At 43.7% G+C, this 16,606-nt stretch overlaps 1 protein-coding gene across 4 annotated transcripts in view; it reads left to right on the top strand.

Annotated features, from left to right (window-relative positions):
* The first annotated feature begins 3,283 nt into the window (after positions 1 to 3,283).
* Positions 3,284 to 16,606, top strand: part of CAPN3 (calpain 3) — a 57,045-nt gene continuing 43,722 nt past the window's right edge. For all 4 annotated transcript variants that reach the window (XM_061611307.1, XM_061611308.1, XM_061611306.1 and 1 more), the window contains exons 1-3: positions 3,284 to 3,904; positions 14,978 to 15,047; positions 15,963 to 16,081. In XM_061611307.1, coding sequence (XP_061467291.1) covers positions 3,611 to 3,904; positions 14,978 to 15,047; positions 15,963 to 16,081 — 483 coding nt within the window. In that variant the 5' untranslated portion in view covers positions 3,284 to 3,610. The remainder of the gene's footprint in view (positions 3,905 to 14,977; positions 15,048 to 15,962; positions 16,082 to 16,606) is intronic.

Below are 16,606 nucleotides of genomic sequence, written 5' to 3'. Positions count from 1 at the left end.
TCCCATTCCTCTCCCCTTGCTTTTAGGAATATAGGAAGTTGCCTTATATTGAGTCAGACCATTGGTTATCTATCTCAGTAATGTCTATACTGACTGTTAGCAGCAGGATTTGAGGCAGGGGACAATTCCCAATCCAATCCAGAGACGCTGGGGACTGAACTTGGGACTTTCTGCAGGGAAAGCAGATGTTCTACCACAAGCCTCTTAAGTCATTACATTGACAAGAGCATTGGCTTAAAATGTGTTTTCTTTCCTTGCCGTATGTACTAGGTTCACCCTAAAGTTGGTACCAAAAAAATGGTGTGGCAAATAACTAACTTGCACAATCGTTTTTGTATTGTTGAGATCAATTAAGGGCACAACCCAGCTCTGGCTCAGCTGGGGGTCTGCTGGGGAAGCCCAGCCTGGGGGAAGGGATGCTGGTGGAAGCCAGCAGAAGGCCTGAAAAAGGAGCATTCTGGGGGCATGTCAGAGGAGGGACGGGGGGGGACGACTTATGTAGCATCCAACTCCCATTGGAGCGCTCCTGCAGATCCCGATCCGGGCCAAAGTTATGGTGAGAAAAAGGTCTGTCTAAGAAAATAATTGCAGTGGAAGTATAGAGAGAGAGAGCTTACTCCTTGGCGGGAGTATTCATGAGAGGCAGCTTTTACTTTCTGGTCCCCACGCATTCAGCAAGCCTGGAGGCTCCCAAATGGCAATTGGATACCACGGATCTTCCCACTGGCTCCTCCTCTGCCAGCATCCCTTCTGCCAGTGAGTTGGATTGCTCTGTATATCTATTAAAATCAATCAAGTGGAAAGAATCAAGAACAAGCAGTTTACACCAGTTGTACACCTAAACGGTGTTAAAAGCCCTAATATAATGAAAAAGTGATGTAGCTCCCATAGTCTCATCCTCAGAATCGGTTATGACAGATAGCAAAGGAATACTGATGTGTAGTGGACCAAGAAAGTTAGTAGTGCAAGAATGGCTTGAAAATGGGGAGAGAAACAATATTTTACTCCTGTATTAATCATAGCTTCAAAACAAAGAGAGTGGGGTTAAAATCATGGCTATTTGGTCCACCCATTCTCAGTTCCTGCGATTGTGGTGTTACTTTAAAAAAAACATTACAGACTAACATCACACTCTGAGTGCCTCATTAAGATTCTTAATTCCTGTGTTCTTCGAAAGGTTGCAGAAAAAATTCTGGGATAAGTAGGCAAACACAATAAAGAGTCAGATTGGTCATAGAGAGACAAACGAGGGCTTTGTCTGTTTTCCATTTTCCCCACGTTATGTATATTCCACACCTTCAGCATAAAGTTGTGCTCCCAGGGGCATCAGATAAAGTAGTAAGAAACTACAGAAGTACTCTAAAAAGATAGTAATGTAGCATAGAAACCAACACAACAAACCAGCAACAGTCCATTCAAATAGTCGATAAAATCAAAACTACTCAAAGATAAAGTCTCATAATGGTACTCACAGCACCTACAGCACCCTCAATAGACTATCATCTCCTTGAGAAAATCAGGGACAGGAGAGAGCATATACCTGAAAAGTGCTTTTAAATGGAAAAGATGATGAGTCTGAACTATTTTAAATTGTTGCAACCTGCCCTTATGGTGAAAGGCAAGTAAGAAATACAATAAATAAAATGTAAGAATCATATTTGATAATATTTTTAAGTCTTAAATTAAACCATTTTCAAAATCCTCTCTCTCTCTCTCTCTCACCTCCTGATTAGACTGCATAACCCCCCCCCCTCCATACACTCATCCAGCAATATGGGAGCCACTTTGCCATGTACTATCCCATGTAGCTACAGTATATGTAAATGCTGCAACCCAGGGATGGGATCTGTTGGCCAGTGTCGGTTTGAAAGCATTCTGGCATTCTAACAGACGCATCGATTCAAGTTCATTCCTTATCAGCTAGCCCTTGCTTTTACCAATCCATGGATTTTTTCGGTCAGAAAAAATAGCGATATTAATATTGATTTTAAAGGAAACACTGATATTTTGAAGGAAATACCAATGTTTCCTTTAAAAATATAAGTAATTCAAAAGGAAATATAGATGTTATCATTCATACAATCAATGTTTTAGAGGTGGATTTTTATTTTTTTTTAAAAGTCAGTTTTCAAAAATAGTCACTGAAATTCACTACACTAAAATCCAATCCTCAGCAATAAGTGAATTAATGGAAAATTTAGTACCATATACAAATTGGGCAGAATTCTGGCTGGTAGTATGGGACAATGGGCCTTCCCCCCCTCAACCTAACTGATACTGTCCCTACTGGTGGTTCCCATGTGCCTGGACAATATATGAACGGGACTTCTCTTTTTAAAAAACGATGGAAACAGAATTCTAATTCCAAAATCCATATTAGAGCAGTACCTTTATTAGGCTGACCCAAATATCATAAAAGTGTGTGCATGTTTTTGAGTTCTCCAAAACTCTTAACTGGGCTTGATAGTATACTGTGCAATGGGGGGGTATGGAGAGTTGGCTGATGTTGAAGCCATGTTGTCTGCATCTGGTCACAGTATTGAGATGGAATTGGTGAGGAGGCAGCAGACATTCAAGGAGGCTGTTTATGTGCCCCAGAGGTGTTGGGCTGCACTGAGGCCTCTTGGGAACAAGAAGCACAAATAATAGATGATCTAGAATCACTGGAACCACAAAAACTGGTTGTTACCCAGGTCTGTCTCCACCCTATACTCAAAATGCACATGTTCCTTAGCAGAAGGAAAATAGGAATTAAGAAAAATTAGACTCTTGGCAAAGATGAGGAATAATTTTAGGTGTTATGCTAGGCAAAAAGTCAATAGATTGAAAATTGGGTAGATTTACCCAGCAGTTCCCTCAATAAAATCTAATTCTAAGACATTACTACAAACTCCCAGGCCTTAAGTACTGGCTGACTGCTGCCTCTGCATGACAGTTCTTTTAATTTTAGTTTTCCTAAGTTGCTTCTAAATATGTACAAGCATGATATTTATCACTTTATGTACATCTCAAGCTCTCAAACATATTGGCTTGTCATATATCAACATATTGATATATCTGTAAACATCAAAAGAACTTTAAATAAGCCTGTAAATTTAAGTTGTATGACTTTTTTGTGTGTTTTTACAATGGGCAAAAATGTTATTTTAGACTGCCTAGCCCTTTCAATCCTTCTGAAAGAACCAGCCCTGAACTTTCTTCATCCCCTCCTCCACATCAGCATTTTGCCTAAGAGTTTATTTTTAGTTTTCTGAGCTGCAACCTTTGCAAAGCATGCCATTGGCACGCTCACACACACACACAAATTCGGAGGTGAAAGTTACTCAACCATTTCTCTTGCTTCCTGCTAAGATGAAGATTTTGTCATCAAGCAGCCAAATGGTTCTAGCAAGAGTCTCTGGATGTTAGGTACACAACTCACTGGTATGGTGGTTCCTTGTTAATTTTTTGGAAATTCTTTTGCTGACAAAAGGGAGGAAGGGAGATATCTTTGCCTGTGAAACAGTTTCCAGAACTACTTCCTCTTTTCTGTCACTTCCTTCAAATCAGCAAGTTCTTCCTTACTTGTCTGTTGGTGTTAAGTTGATAAATTTGCTTAAACTTGATCTCCATGCCGTCGGCTGTCAGTGGCACCACTGTGGCTCAACAGACTGGGGCTGGGCAGGTCCCCCGTCAGCATGCCAGCACAACTGAAGAAACAGGTGGAGGTACAGGGGGGATATACTCTGCTATCCTCAGCCGCAACCAGCCCATTATTGGAGTAAAGGAAAAGACCTTTCAGGAGCTTCATAAGAAATGCCTTGAAAAGAAGATTCTTTATGAGGATCCAGATTTCCCAGCTAATGAAACCTCCCTCTTCTACAACCAAAAGCTCCCTATCAAATTTGAATGGAAAAGACCATCAGTAAGTAGACTTCTGATCTAATGTGAAATTGATTATACTTGACATTTGCAAATGTAGTAAAGACATCTTTCCATTCCATTCCAACTGAAAAAGCATATATATATGAAAAATAATGGCATTTTAAGAAATAGTATTCACCTGTTCCTTCAACTTTTTAAAACTGAATTTCAGTTGGTGGTGTTTGAATTCAGAGCCTAAACTTAAAATCTATTTTGAATGGCAGGCAGCCATTACTACCATCTTTTTCTTTTTTAAATACATTGTTGTTACTCTGCTCTGAAGGACATACTAGGATAATACATGATCTGAATGGTACTGATAATCCTTGACAAGTTCAATGCCCTCGTTGTCAACTTTAAAGTTCCATAAATCTTCTGTTGTCATTACTTTAGTCTTTTTGATGTTCAGCTGTAGTCCTGCTTTTGTGCGTTCCTCTTTAACTTTTATCAGCATTTGTTTCAAATCATTACTGGTTTCTGCTAGTAGTATGGTATCATCTGCATATCTTAAATTGTCGATATTTCTCCCTCCAATTTTCACACCACCTTCATCTTGGTCCAATCCTGCTTTCCGTATGATATGTTCTGCGTGTAGATTAAACAAATACGGTGTTGAAATCCACCCATCTCACACCCTTTCCAATTGGGAACCAATTGGTTTCTCCATATTCTGTTCTTACAGTAGCCTCTTGTCCAGAGTATAGGTTGCGCATCAGGACAATCAGGACACCCCCATTTCTTTTAAAGCATTCCATAGTTTTTCATGATCTACACAATCAAAGGCTTTGCTATAATCTATAAAGCACAGTGTGATTTTCTTCTGAAATTCCTTGGTCCGTTCCATTATCCAACGTATGTTTGCAATATGATCTCTGGTACCTCTTCCCTTTCTAAATCCAGCTTGGATGTCTGGAATTTCTCACTCCATATATGGTCAGAGCCTTTGTTGTAGAATCTTGAGCATTACTTTACTTGCATGGGATATTAAGGCAATAGTTCGATAATTACTGCATTCCCTGGGATCCCCTTTCTTTGGAATTGGGATGTGTATGGAACACTTCCAGTCTGTGGGCCATTGTTTAGTTTTCCATATTTCTTGACAGATTTTAGTCAAAATTTGGACAAATTCAGTCTCAGTAACTTGTAGCAACTCTATTGGTATGTCATCTGTTCCTGGTGATTTGTTTCTTCCAAGTATTTTAAGAGCAGCTTTCACCTCACATTCTAAAATTTCTGGTTCTTCATCAAACAGTTCCTCTGTAAATAAATCTGTCATCCTTGCATCTCTTTCATAGAGTTCTTCAGTATATTGCTTCCATCTACCTTTTATTTCATCTTGGTCAGTCAGTGTGTTCCCCTGTTGATTATTCAATATTCCTACCCTTGTTTTAAATTTCCCTTTAATTTCTCTAATCTTTTGGAATAGGGCTCTTGTTCTACCCTTTTTGTTGTCCTCTTCTAAGTCTAAGTTGTTTTATTTATTTACATATTTATTTTATTTATTATTTGATTTATATCCCGCCCTTCCTCCCAGCAGGAGCACATGGCAGCAAACAGAAGCACTAAAAACACATCAAAACATCATAAAAACAGACCCTAATATACACCAAAACAAAACAACTTTAAAAACATTTTTTTAAAAAGTTTTTAAAACATCTTTTTAAAAGGGTTAAAAAACATATTGGTTTTTAAAAAAAAAAAAATTAAAAAGCAATTCCAACACAGACACAGACTGGGATAGGTCTCAACTTAAAAGGCTTGTTGAAAGAGGAAAGTCTTGAAAAGGCACCAAAAAGATAGCAGAGATAGCCCCTGCCTAATATTTAAGGGGAGGGAATTCCACAGGGTAGGTGCCGCCATACTAAAGGTCCATTTCCTATGTTGTGCAGAACGGACCTCCTGATAAGATGGTATCTGCAGGAGGCCCTCACCTGCAGAGCGCAGTGATCGACTGTCAGGCCCAGGATGTGACTCAGGAACCAGACCAACGGCTGTAGTTAATTCGTGTTTTATTAGGGTAATGTCCAAACAAAGACTGCGTTTTCTCATGAAGCAATACAGGGATACAGGTCCTGCGGCATTGGGAGAAAGTTGACAGAGCAAGGGACTTCTTCCCGCCTGTTCTTTAAGAAGGGGCCAAACAGGCGCGCAATCTTTCGCTCCTCCTTAACTGCCCCTCAGGTACTGCCCCTCTTCCCCCCCTTCTCTCCTGTCTTTTCAGCTGTCTGCGTGTGCGCGGTGAGGGGGGAAGCATCACCCCCTCCTCTTCTGAAGTTTCCGATTCCAGGATGGGGGATAGGGGAGGGGCTGATGGTAAACTGCCTCCCCGCTTTTCGGCTGTGAGCAGCCCTCCCTCTTCCCCCTCTTGCTCTGAGCCTGAAAGAGGGGGAGGCGTGAGAATGTCCAGGGAGGGCTCAGGCTCCCCGTTGCTAAGCGACCTTATCACTGGCAGTTCCTCTGTTTCGTCTTCGCTCCAAAGGGGGGAAGTTCCTCCCCCTTCCCTCTGCCATCCATCCAAATACTCTTCTCCCAACTCTCCGGGATCCAGCTCCCCGGGATTGGGACCCCAGCTCTGCCTTCTGACACCATCCCCCCTCCCAGGCTGTGCCCCCCTCCCCTTGTCTGGCTTGGGACGGTGGGGAAAACGTTGATGGAAAAGTTTTACCAATTCTGGAGCATGCACATCAGCTGCATCTTCCCATGATCTGTCAGCCACCCCATAGCCTTTCCAGTGAATCAAGTACTGCAGCTTGTGGCGTCTGATCCTGGAATCTAAGATCTCCTCAACTTCAAACTCAAGCTGCTCATTTACCAGGAGTGGAGCTCCGGGAGGTTCCTCCGGCCGTAACTCACTGGGAGGGGCGGCTTTCGTTAAGAGGGATCGATGGAACACAGGATGTATTTTAAACGTGTCAGGCAGCTTCAGTCGGTACGCCACGGGATTGATTTGAGTTTCTATTTCGAAAGGACCCACCCTCTTGTCTTGTAATTTTCTACATTTGCCCAGCATCTGGAGGAAGCGGGTGGACAGCCATACCTGGTCTCCCGGTTGAAGGGGGGGGCCCTCCTTCCTGTGCAGGTCAGCAACTCGCTTGTACTCCGTTTTGGCTTCGTTTAACTGCTGTTTCAGTGTCTGTTGCGCCGCTTGCAATTCCTTAAGGAAGTTCTCAGCTGCCGGTGCCAGCATTCCTTCTGAGCTGCTTGGAAAGACTTTAGGATGGAATCCATAATTAGCGAAGAACGGGGTTTGTTGAGTGCTGGAGTGCAGAGAATTGTTGTAGGCGAACTCTGCAAAATGCAAATATGATACCCAGTCAGTCTGTTGATAGGACACATAACTTCGTAAATATCTTTCCAAAACGGCGTTCAAGCGTTCCGTCTGCCCATCTGTCTGGGGGTGATGGGCGGAGGAGAGTTTTAATTCCGTCTGCAACTGTTTCCACATTGCTCTCCAAAATTTGGCTGTGAACTGAGTTCCTCGGTCTGAGACTACGCTGTTTGGCAATCCATGCAGCCGGTAGACTTCTTTTATGAATAACTTGGCCGTTTCTTTAGCCTCTAAGGCCCCTGCACAAGGAAGAAAATGTGCCATTTTGGTAAGTAGATCCACCACTACTAAGATGGCTGTCATTCCTTGGGACTTGGGTAGATCAGTTATAAAATCCATGGAGAGGTCCTTCCAGGGTTCGTGTGGGACAGGCAACGGTTGTAACAGTCCTGCTGGTGTCCCTGTTTGTGTTTTTGTCCGCAGATAGACAGAGCAGGACTTTACATAACTCTCAATATCCCGACGCATTTTAGGCCACCAGAAGTCCTTGGCCACGTTCTGAATGTTCTTGTAAATCCCAAAGTGTCCCGCTGTGATGGAATCATGACACTGGCGTAGGATTCTGAGCCTTAATTCCCCTTCTGGCACATATCTGGCGGTTTTGAACCATAACAGTCCATTTCTCCAGTGAAAGGTTACTTCTGAGTCTTGACCTTGTCCCGTCTCCTGCTGATATTTTAGCATGTCTGCATCTTCTTGTGCCTTTTTGAGTTCCTCTTCCCATGAAGGCTGGCATACTCCCAACGTTAATTTCTCTGGCGGGATTACGTACTGAGGCTGGTCCTCGGATTCACTTTCTTTGTATTGTGGCTGTCTGGATAAGGCATCTGCTCTCTGGTTTTTGGCTTGGGCATGGTAAGTAATCTGGAAGTTAAACCTAGTGAAGAACTGGGACCATCTTAATTGTCTCTGGTTCAGCTTTCTGGCGGTTTGGAGGCTTTCAAGATTCTTGTGGTCGGAGCGCACTTCAATTCGATGAGAGGTCCCCTCTAGGTATTGTCTCCAGTTTTCAAAAGAGTCCTTGATGGCCAGCAGCTCCTTCTCCCAAACTGTGTAGTTCTTCTCTGCAGGCTTTAACTTCCGAGAGAAGTACGCACAGGGGTGCAGCTCCTTCCCTTCTTGGTCTAATTGTAGCAGGACCCCCCCGATGGCAAAATCTGAAGCATCTGCTTCCACTACGAAAGGGCGGTTCGGATCAGCAAAGCGCAGAATGGGCTCAGTAGCAAACCTTCTCTTCAGCTCCTCAAAGGCCTCGGTGGCGTTCTCTGTCCATTGAAACTTCTTCTTCCCCCTTAAACAGTCAGTCAGAGGAGCTGTTAATTTGGAAAACCCTGGAATGAACTTTCTGTAATAATTGGCAAACCCCAAAAACCGGTGTACATCCTTTTTGGTGACAGGTTGGCCCCAGTCCAATATGCAGCTTACTTTCCCTGGGTCCATCTCCACGCCTTCCGCTGAGATTCGATATCCAAGGAAGTCTAGAGACTTGAGGTCAAATCCACATTTCTCTAATTTAGCATACAGGTGATTTTCTCTCAGTCTCTTCAACACCGTCTTCACATGCTGGTCGTGGTCTTCCTGGTTCTTTGAGAACACCAGGATATCATCTAAGTAACAGATTACATACGTGTTCAACAAGTCTCTAAACACGTCGTTCATGAATTTTTGAAAAATTCCTGGACTTCCACAAAGCCCGAACGGCATGACCAGGTATTCATACTGTCCGTAAGCGGTCAAGAATCCTGTTTTCCATTCATCTCCCTCCTTCATTCTGATCAGATTGTACGCTCCTCTCAAATCCAACTTCGTGAAGATTTTTGCAGAGCGCAGTCGGTCCAGCAACTCTGAGATCAGGGGCAGCAGGTAGCTGTTGGGGATGGTGATCTGGTTCAATGCACGATAGTCGTTACAGGGTCTGAGTTCCCCCCCTTCTTTTTCACAAACAATAGTGGCGCTCCAGCAGGGGATTGTGAGGGGCGTATGAATCCTCGCCTCAGGTTTTTATCCAGGAATTCCTTCAGGGCCTCCCTCTCATTCTCTGTGAGAGAGTAGATTCTCCCTGATGGGATGCTGGCTCCTGGCACTAGGTCAATCGCACAGTCGTAAGGGCGGTGGGGGGGTAAAGTCTCTGCCTCTTTTTCATCAAACACATCTTTGAATTCTTCATACTTTGGCGGCAGGGTCACTTGCTCGATCTCTTGCACTGCCCCCGCTAGGGTGTTCTTGATTCCTTCAGGTTGACAGTTCTCCTGGCAATACTGTGAGGTGAACCACACCACCGCCTCCTTCCAACTTATTGTGGGTTCATGCTTTGCTAGCCAGGGCATTCCCAGAATCACCTCAAAGTTCGAGAGATCTGACACGTATAGCGAAATGAACTCTTCGTGCCCGGGGATTTGAAGTTTCACTTCCTCCGTGGCTTGTGTCACCCCTCCTGACTTCAGGGGTCTCCCATCGATAGTCTCCACAGCTAGGGGAGCGTCCAGTTTCCACCGGGAAATTCCATGACGCTTGACTAACTTTGCATCAATAAAATTTGTGGAGGCTCCACTGTCAATTAAGGCAGTGGAATTAAACACCACTCCTCTGGAAGTTGTAATCCGAATAGGCAAGACCAACACCCCCTTTGAGGGAGGTTGGATCGTTGGGGGGCCTTTATACAATGCTGCCCCCAGTCCACCGGCCTGCACATGGACTGGGTGTTCTAGTTTCCCGACGGCTCGGCTTTCCCCCCTTTCAGTCCACAGTCTCTGGCCACATGGCCCGGCTTTGAACAATAAAAGCATAAACGTTCCCGGCGTCGTCTTTCCTTTTCTTCTTCCGACAGTCTTGGCCTAGCCCCTCCCTGTCCCTCAGTTGCATTACCTGCCATCCCTGCAGTGGGAAGGGTCTTGTTGCGGGATGCCGAGGCTGAGTATCTCGGGACCTCCTGCTACCTTTCCAGGCGCCTTCCTTCCATCCGGTGATCTATCTGTAGGCATAGCCGGATGAGCCCTGGTAGGTCAGCGGGGGGGGGAGGTCCTGGCCAACTCATCCAGGATTTCAGCATTTAATCCACTCCGGTACATAAACATCAGGGCGGCGTCATTGTAACCAGTTTCCTGGGACAGAATTTTAAAAGCGTTAGTGTACTCGGAAACAGTCCCTTTAGCTTGCTTCAGAGCGCCTAGTTGCCACGCTACTGTTTCAGCCCTTTGCGGGTCTTGAAACATCTCGGTCATCTCCTGTATAAATCCTCTGTACCTTCCTAAGACAGTATCCTTTCTCACGAGATACGGAGTCACCCATTTTGCAGCTTCTCCCTCCAGGAGGCTAATCACGAAAGCTACTTTAGCCTCATCGTCTGGAAATTCCGTGTGCCTGACATCCAGATATAACTCACATTGAGCCACGAAGGTTGCCAACTGATCACTTTGTCCCGCGTATTTTGGGGGCAATCCAATGGGAACCTTTACTACGGCAGCTGGAGGGGCTGTTCGCATCTGGTCTATCGTGGCCTTCAAGGTTTGATTATCCGTCTTCAGCGCCTTGACTGCTGCTAGCAGGGCTTGAACATCCGTCTGCAAATCAGCTACCTTAGTCCTCAAGAGTTCCACTTCTTCCGTCTCAGAAGTGGGGTTCGTCCCCCCTGCTGCTCCCTTTGACATCTTGTCCCAGTCAAGTGAAGAGAGCGTTGAGGGTGATTTAGGTGGCTCTGTCAAGCTGTCAGGCCCAGGATGTGACTCAGGAACCAGACCAACGGCTGTAGTTAATTCGTGTTTTATTAGGGTAATGTCCAAACAAAGACTGCGTTATCTCATGAATCAATACAGGGATACAGGTCCTGCGGCATTGGGAGAAAGTTGACAGAGCAAGGGACTTCTTCCCGCCTGTTCTTTAAGAAGGGGCCAAACGGGCGCGCAATCTTTCGCTCCTCCTTAACTGCCCCTCAGGTACTGCCCACCTTCCCCCCTTCTCTCCTGTCTTTTCAGCTGTCTGCGTGTGCGCGGTGAGGGGGGAAGCATCACCCCCTCCTCTTCTGAAGTTTCCGATTCCAGGATGGGGGATAGGGAAGGGGCTGATGGTAAACTGCCTTCCCGCTTTTCGGCTGTGAGCAGCCCTCCCTCTTTCCCCTCTTGCTCTGAGCCTGAAAGAGGGGGAGGCGTGAGAATGTCCAGGGAGGGCTCAGGCTCCCCGTTGCTAAGCGACCTTATCACTGGCAGTTCCTCTGTTTCGTCTTCGCTCCAAAGGGGGGAAGTTCCTCCCCCTTCCCTCTGCCATCCATCCAAATACTCTTCTCCCAACTCTCCGGGATCCAGCTCCCCGGGATTGGGACCCCAGCTCTGCCTTCCGACATCGACTGTGTATAAAAAGGGTAGAACGGTCTTTCAGGTATCCTGGTCCCAAGCTGTATAGGGCTTTGTACACCAAAACTAGAACCTTGAACTTGGCCAGATAGCAAATGGGCAGTTTTATTCTTGACTATCAATCAAGGATCCATTTTGAAACATGATGGCCCTGCATTTTGAGAAGTGGCATCACTCTAGACTCTTCCAAGTCCACATGTAGACTCTGGGCACCCTGATTTATCAAACCTAGTATCACATGTTAGGCAGCCCAAAGGTGTAGAGTTAAGATGCCATTACAAAGACTATGGGCTTTTTCAGACAAAGAGTCGACTTTGGGGGACAGTGGCTGTGCCTCCCAAATAAAATGGCTACATAAAGCATTTCCCTTGTTACCCATGGTCAAACATTTAAGACCCTGGAAAACTGTTATTCCTGTCTCCAAGAGGCACTGTTGCACTTCCATGTGTTGCAATGGTAGGTGGGTATTTTAGGGGATTACTGCGCTAAACCTCTCTCACTGAGAGCTCAGCTACACATAACATGAAAGTGCATGTAACTGTAGCCCCTCAGCTCTTTTGTATTGTAGAAGCTTCTTTGGAAGGATGTGATTGGTAAGAGAAAAATGGAGGGGATAATCCTTTTCCCACCTATCATTTTCTCACTCAAAGGGCTCCTTGAAAGGGCTTCATTGAGTATTCTTCCTAATATGCTTGTGCAAAGCAGTTTCTGCTCTTTATTGAGCAGTTGTACTGATTTGTTTGTGGGGAGATTATATATGTTCCTGTAAATTGATCATTATCCCACACTTTTTAGTGCCTTTCCCTGTCACTTTCCTAACCACTTTCCTCTGTGTTTTTTAAAGTGATTTGTTGCACCAGGGCACTTTAATCCATTTTAACTGGGCAACTCTAAATTCCCAGGATCCAAGTGAATCCCTCCTGCAAAACAGTGAGAGTCTGAAGGGAACCCGGATCCTTTCCCAGTGTTTTCCCCCCACCCACCTGCACCTTTTAAACCCTGCTGGGGGGGAGAGTGGCTAGAAGTCGTAATTTGGAGATGGGAAAATGGGAAAAGAACCTTTTTCTTTACCATTTCCCACTATCAATTACATTCACCCTATGAGTCTTTAATGCAAAAAAGGGGCCATCAAGCTACAGCGTTATATGAGTTTGTGTATGATGTGCAGTTTGTCTCTAATGTGTCAGTTTGCTACATAGAAGGTGTTTTTACATATGGAAGCACTAGAAAGATGCACACAAGCATATACTACTTGTAGTCAACGTAAGCCAGGCCAGAATTCAACCAGCTCAGACAACCGCTTCATTCCACAAAATGCATATGTCCGCTTTTAGCACTCGGCAGTTGCAGAAACTGAGGCTGTGAACACAGGAGTTGCCTACAGCAAAGAGTTTCCATTGGCCACACCTGGAGGGGCAACAAGGTGATCTGTTGATCAGTTACGAAATATCTTTTCAGTGAATTTTTTTTAAAATTCTCTCAAACTGCCCCCACCAGGTTTTACGGTAAGAAGGAGTGGGTTTCACTAGCGCCGTGCATCCCCTGTGTTCAGAAAAGAGCGGTAGAGACGCACTGGAACTGGCAGAACAGTGAGTGTGTCTCCACCCTGAGACAATATTCTGCAGAATTCCTTCTTTCTGCTTCAGAAACTGCACCCTGTTCCTCTTACGTGCTATGGATGTTGATTGCCTGACCCAGGATTTTGTATTGAACTGGTATTCAGAATATCAGGTTGTCCTGTTGCTAGTACAACTCCTCCAGTCACTGCAGACAGAATAGTATCTATAAGTTCTTGTGGAAACCCAGAAAAACCCCATAGACTGGTATGATGTTACACTGAAATTGCAATCAAGTGTATGCAATTAAAAGCATGCAGAAAATCACCAGATATTAAATGCTGGAGAGTATAGGATTTTGTCATTCATGCATTTTATGAAAATTATTTTCTGCTATAACTAATGCAATCCAAGTTATACACTAAGAAAATAATTACATTAAAATAGGGAAGATGCATACTACGCTTGCAAGTCGAATAGCTATGTTGGTATGTGGCAGAAAAAAGCTATGAGTGACATCTTTTACTCCAATCATATATATGATTACTCAGAAGTAAATTCCACTCTTCCAATTAGACTTACTACTAGGTAAATGAGCACAGGATAGTTTTATTAGCAACAATCTCTTAATTTCCTTAACATAGCATTTTATTTTCATTATATATATTTAGAACTCCATCAATTTATATAATTGACCATAAACAAAATTGCAGATATTCTGCAGCAAAAGCCAGTGAAAGATGACAATTCCTTTTAGTTCCTAGTTATTAAAGCACACAGAGTACTGATTCAGAAACAACAAGAATGAGCCTAGGCAGTAGGCAAATTCAGAAGTGCAGGGTCCCTTCATAATAGCCATAGTCATGCCCCCTTCTAAGATTATACAACCTTCTAAGATTGTAGAATAATCTGGCCAGGCTTGAATATTGCTTCCTGCTTCTCTGTCACTGTCACCATTTGACTATCCTTTCTCATTGTCAGAGATACTAAACTGCTTGATGATGTAGATGGGATACTATTATCAGGATTTACTGTCTCTTCTGCAATTACAGAATTCTCAGTCTCCACAATTTGGCTTTTTGACGTAGGAACTAATAGGCCTTTTCACTCTGATCAGCTCTAATCAGCAGGAAACAACAAGGAAGCAACTTAGAAGACTCTTCTCAGTGGCTAACACACTCCTCTTTCATGTTGATTGGCTCATAGGATGCTGGAGACATAGGGACCCTGTTGGGACCTGGCTCCCAAAAATGTAAGGGTCTAAGACTCCATGAGACCATGGGCAACTACACCCCTGAGCCTAGGTGAACTGCTGCCCTGGGCTCCTACTGGGAGGAAGGGTGGGATATAAATAAAATAATAAACAAAGAAACAAACATTTGGCTCACACTCTTCCCCCTGCTACTCCAGCGCTGCCAAAAGAAGTTTGGAAGCTCTTTTTAATTAACCACTGTTTGCTTTGTTCAGGTGACATGGCACTGTGGCTAACCTAACTATGGTTTTGTTAAACAAGCCAACCAAATAATACTTTCAGAAGTAGTTTTTATCAACAAACGAACCATCTTAATATCAGTTTAGGCTTCAGTCATAATGCTAAAGTGTGGTTAATCTAAAATTGAAGTGGATGTTACAATCTCCTCGCAGCTGCATTAGAGGAGAAAGAGAATGAGAGTGCGTAAGCCAAAGGGTTGCTACAACTCATCCTTGTTAACACTAAGTCAGGACTGATGAAAGGTGGAGTTGAACAACATCTGGAGTGTCATGGGTTCTCCACCCACTGTTTAGAGTAACGTGAACTTTCTGAGCATGTCCTTCCTTCTCAGCAATTTATTTTTATTCTGTAGGAAATCTGTGACAATCCACGTTTTATTATTGGTGGAGCCAACCGGAGTGACATTTGTCAAGGAGAACTAGGTACAAAATCCTTTCTTCTGACCTGTTTTAGGTGTGTGATAACTTAATTTGGTAAGTTATCAGAGATCATTTTCTAACTAATATGCATAGCAAAATGCCAATTGCTCTGGAAAAAAATTGTAGAAGCACTAATTGTTCAGAAGTATACATTCTCCTTTCCTCTTTGTAAGGGCATATCCACATGGGAACATTACTTTGTACTGAAGATGCTGTTGCTACCTCCATTTTCTATTTGCACCATCCACAGTAAGGGCTCAATGCTAGCAGCAAACACAGTGTTTTCTATTCACACTGAGGGGAAGGATCAATCACACAGTTTCCTAATTACCACGTCCTTTAATTTAACATTTCCATTCCCTCTGGTTGCCTGGCAACCAAGCATGCTTCAGTGGGTTCCTTTTTTAAAAAAACCCAGAAATGCGAATCTCTTTGTTTTCCCTGGTAGGATACAGCTAAAATACAAATCTTTGTTTGAGCAGTGTTATGCTTATGCACACAAGTTAGGGGGGGAAAGAAAATAAAGGCACTGTTTCCAGCAACATAAAAAAGCAGAAGGAGGAGAGCAGCCAGAAGTTGCTTTTCAGCCTACAGGAAATAAAATGAATGGAGCAGGAGAGAATGGGCATGGACAGGGGAACGACTGCCACACCCACCTAAAAGCATCAGAGCAAAGCATCTGCAAGCACTAGAGATACGGAGTGAATAAGTTTTTTCCTTCCCTTTTCGTATTATCAGAGAATTGGGTTGGTATGGATTTAAGGAAAACTGCGTGATAGCTTTTGTTTGCCAGTAACGTCATGCGAACCATATGAATTAAAAGGACATGTGAGTAACACTAAATGCACAGTTAACCACCGTGTAGATGAGACCTACGTCTGACCCTTAATTTGTCCTGCTGTATATGCTTTCTCTCAGGTGACTGTTGGTTCCTGGCTGCCATTGCTTGTCTCACCTTGCATGAAAAATTGCTGTTCCGGGTCATACCACGTGAGCAGACCTTCATAAAAGATTATGCTGGGATCTTTCACTTCCAGGTACATGTTGTTGATCAAGCAAAAAAGTTGCTCCTTTTTGCAGTTCAGCTACAGGGAACTAACTAATGGAGAATGGGAGAGAATGAAAGGCCAATTTGAATGAGTTTAGCAAACTTCATTGCGACTATGAATTAATCATAATATAATTCACTATAGGCAAAAAAACTTGCAGTTTAAGAACATACCTGTAGCCAACAGATATTTCTATCAAACTTTAAAAAGCAAGGAAACTGGGCAGCAATAGTGAATGCACCAGGGGACCAGGAGTCCTGACGTCCTCTCTGAGATATTGTACTACCCTACAAATTTTTCAAAATGCAAAGACAACTTGGGTTAGTCTTTCACAGTCCAATCCACTTCCTGTATAGCTTGGAAGAATTTGGTAACATTTGCTTTTTAAAGTTTGATAGAAATATCTGTTGGCTATAGGTATGTTCTTAAACCGGAAGGTTTTTTCCGTATTAGTGAATTTCTTTGCTTTTTAATCCAGGAGGTAAGATATGGGATCCTCTGCAAGTTTGCTGA

The sequence above is a fragment of the Rhineura floridana genome, chromosome 2 (genome assembly GCF_030035675.1).
Source record: "Rhineura floridana isolate rRhiFlo1 chromosome 2, rRhiFlo1.hap2, whole genome shotgun sequence".
Lineage (NCBI taxonomy): Eukaryota > Metazoa > Chordata > Lepidosauria > Squamata > Rhineuridae > Rhineura > Rhineura floridana.
Note: the sequence above shows the minus strand (reverse complement) of the source record. Positions and strands in the feature narration are given on the sequence as shown.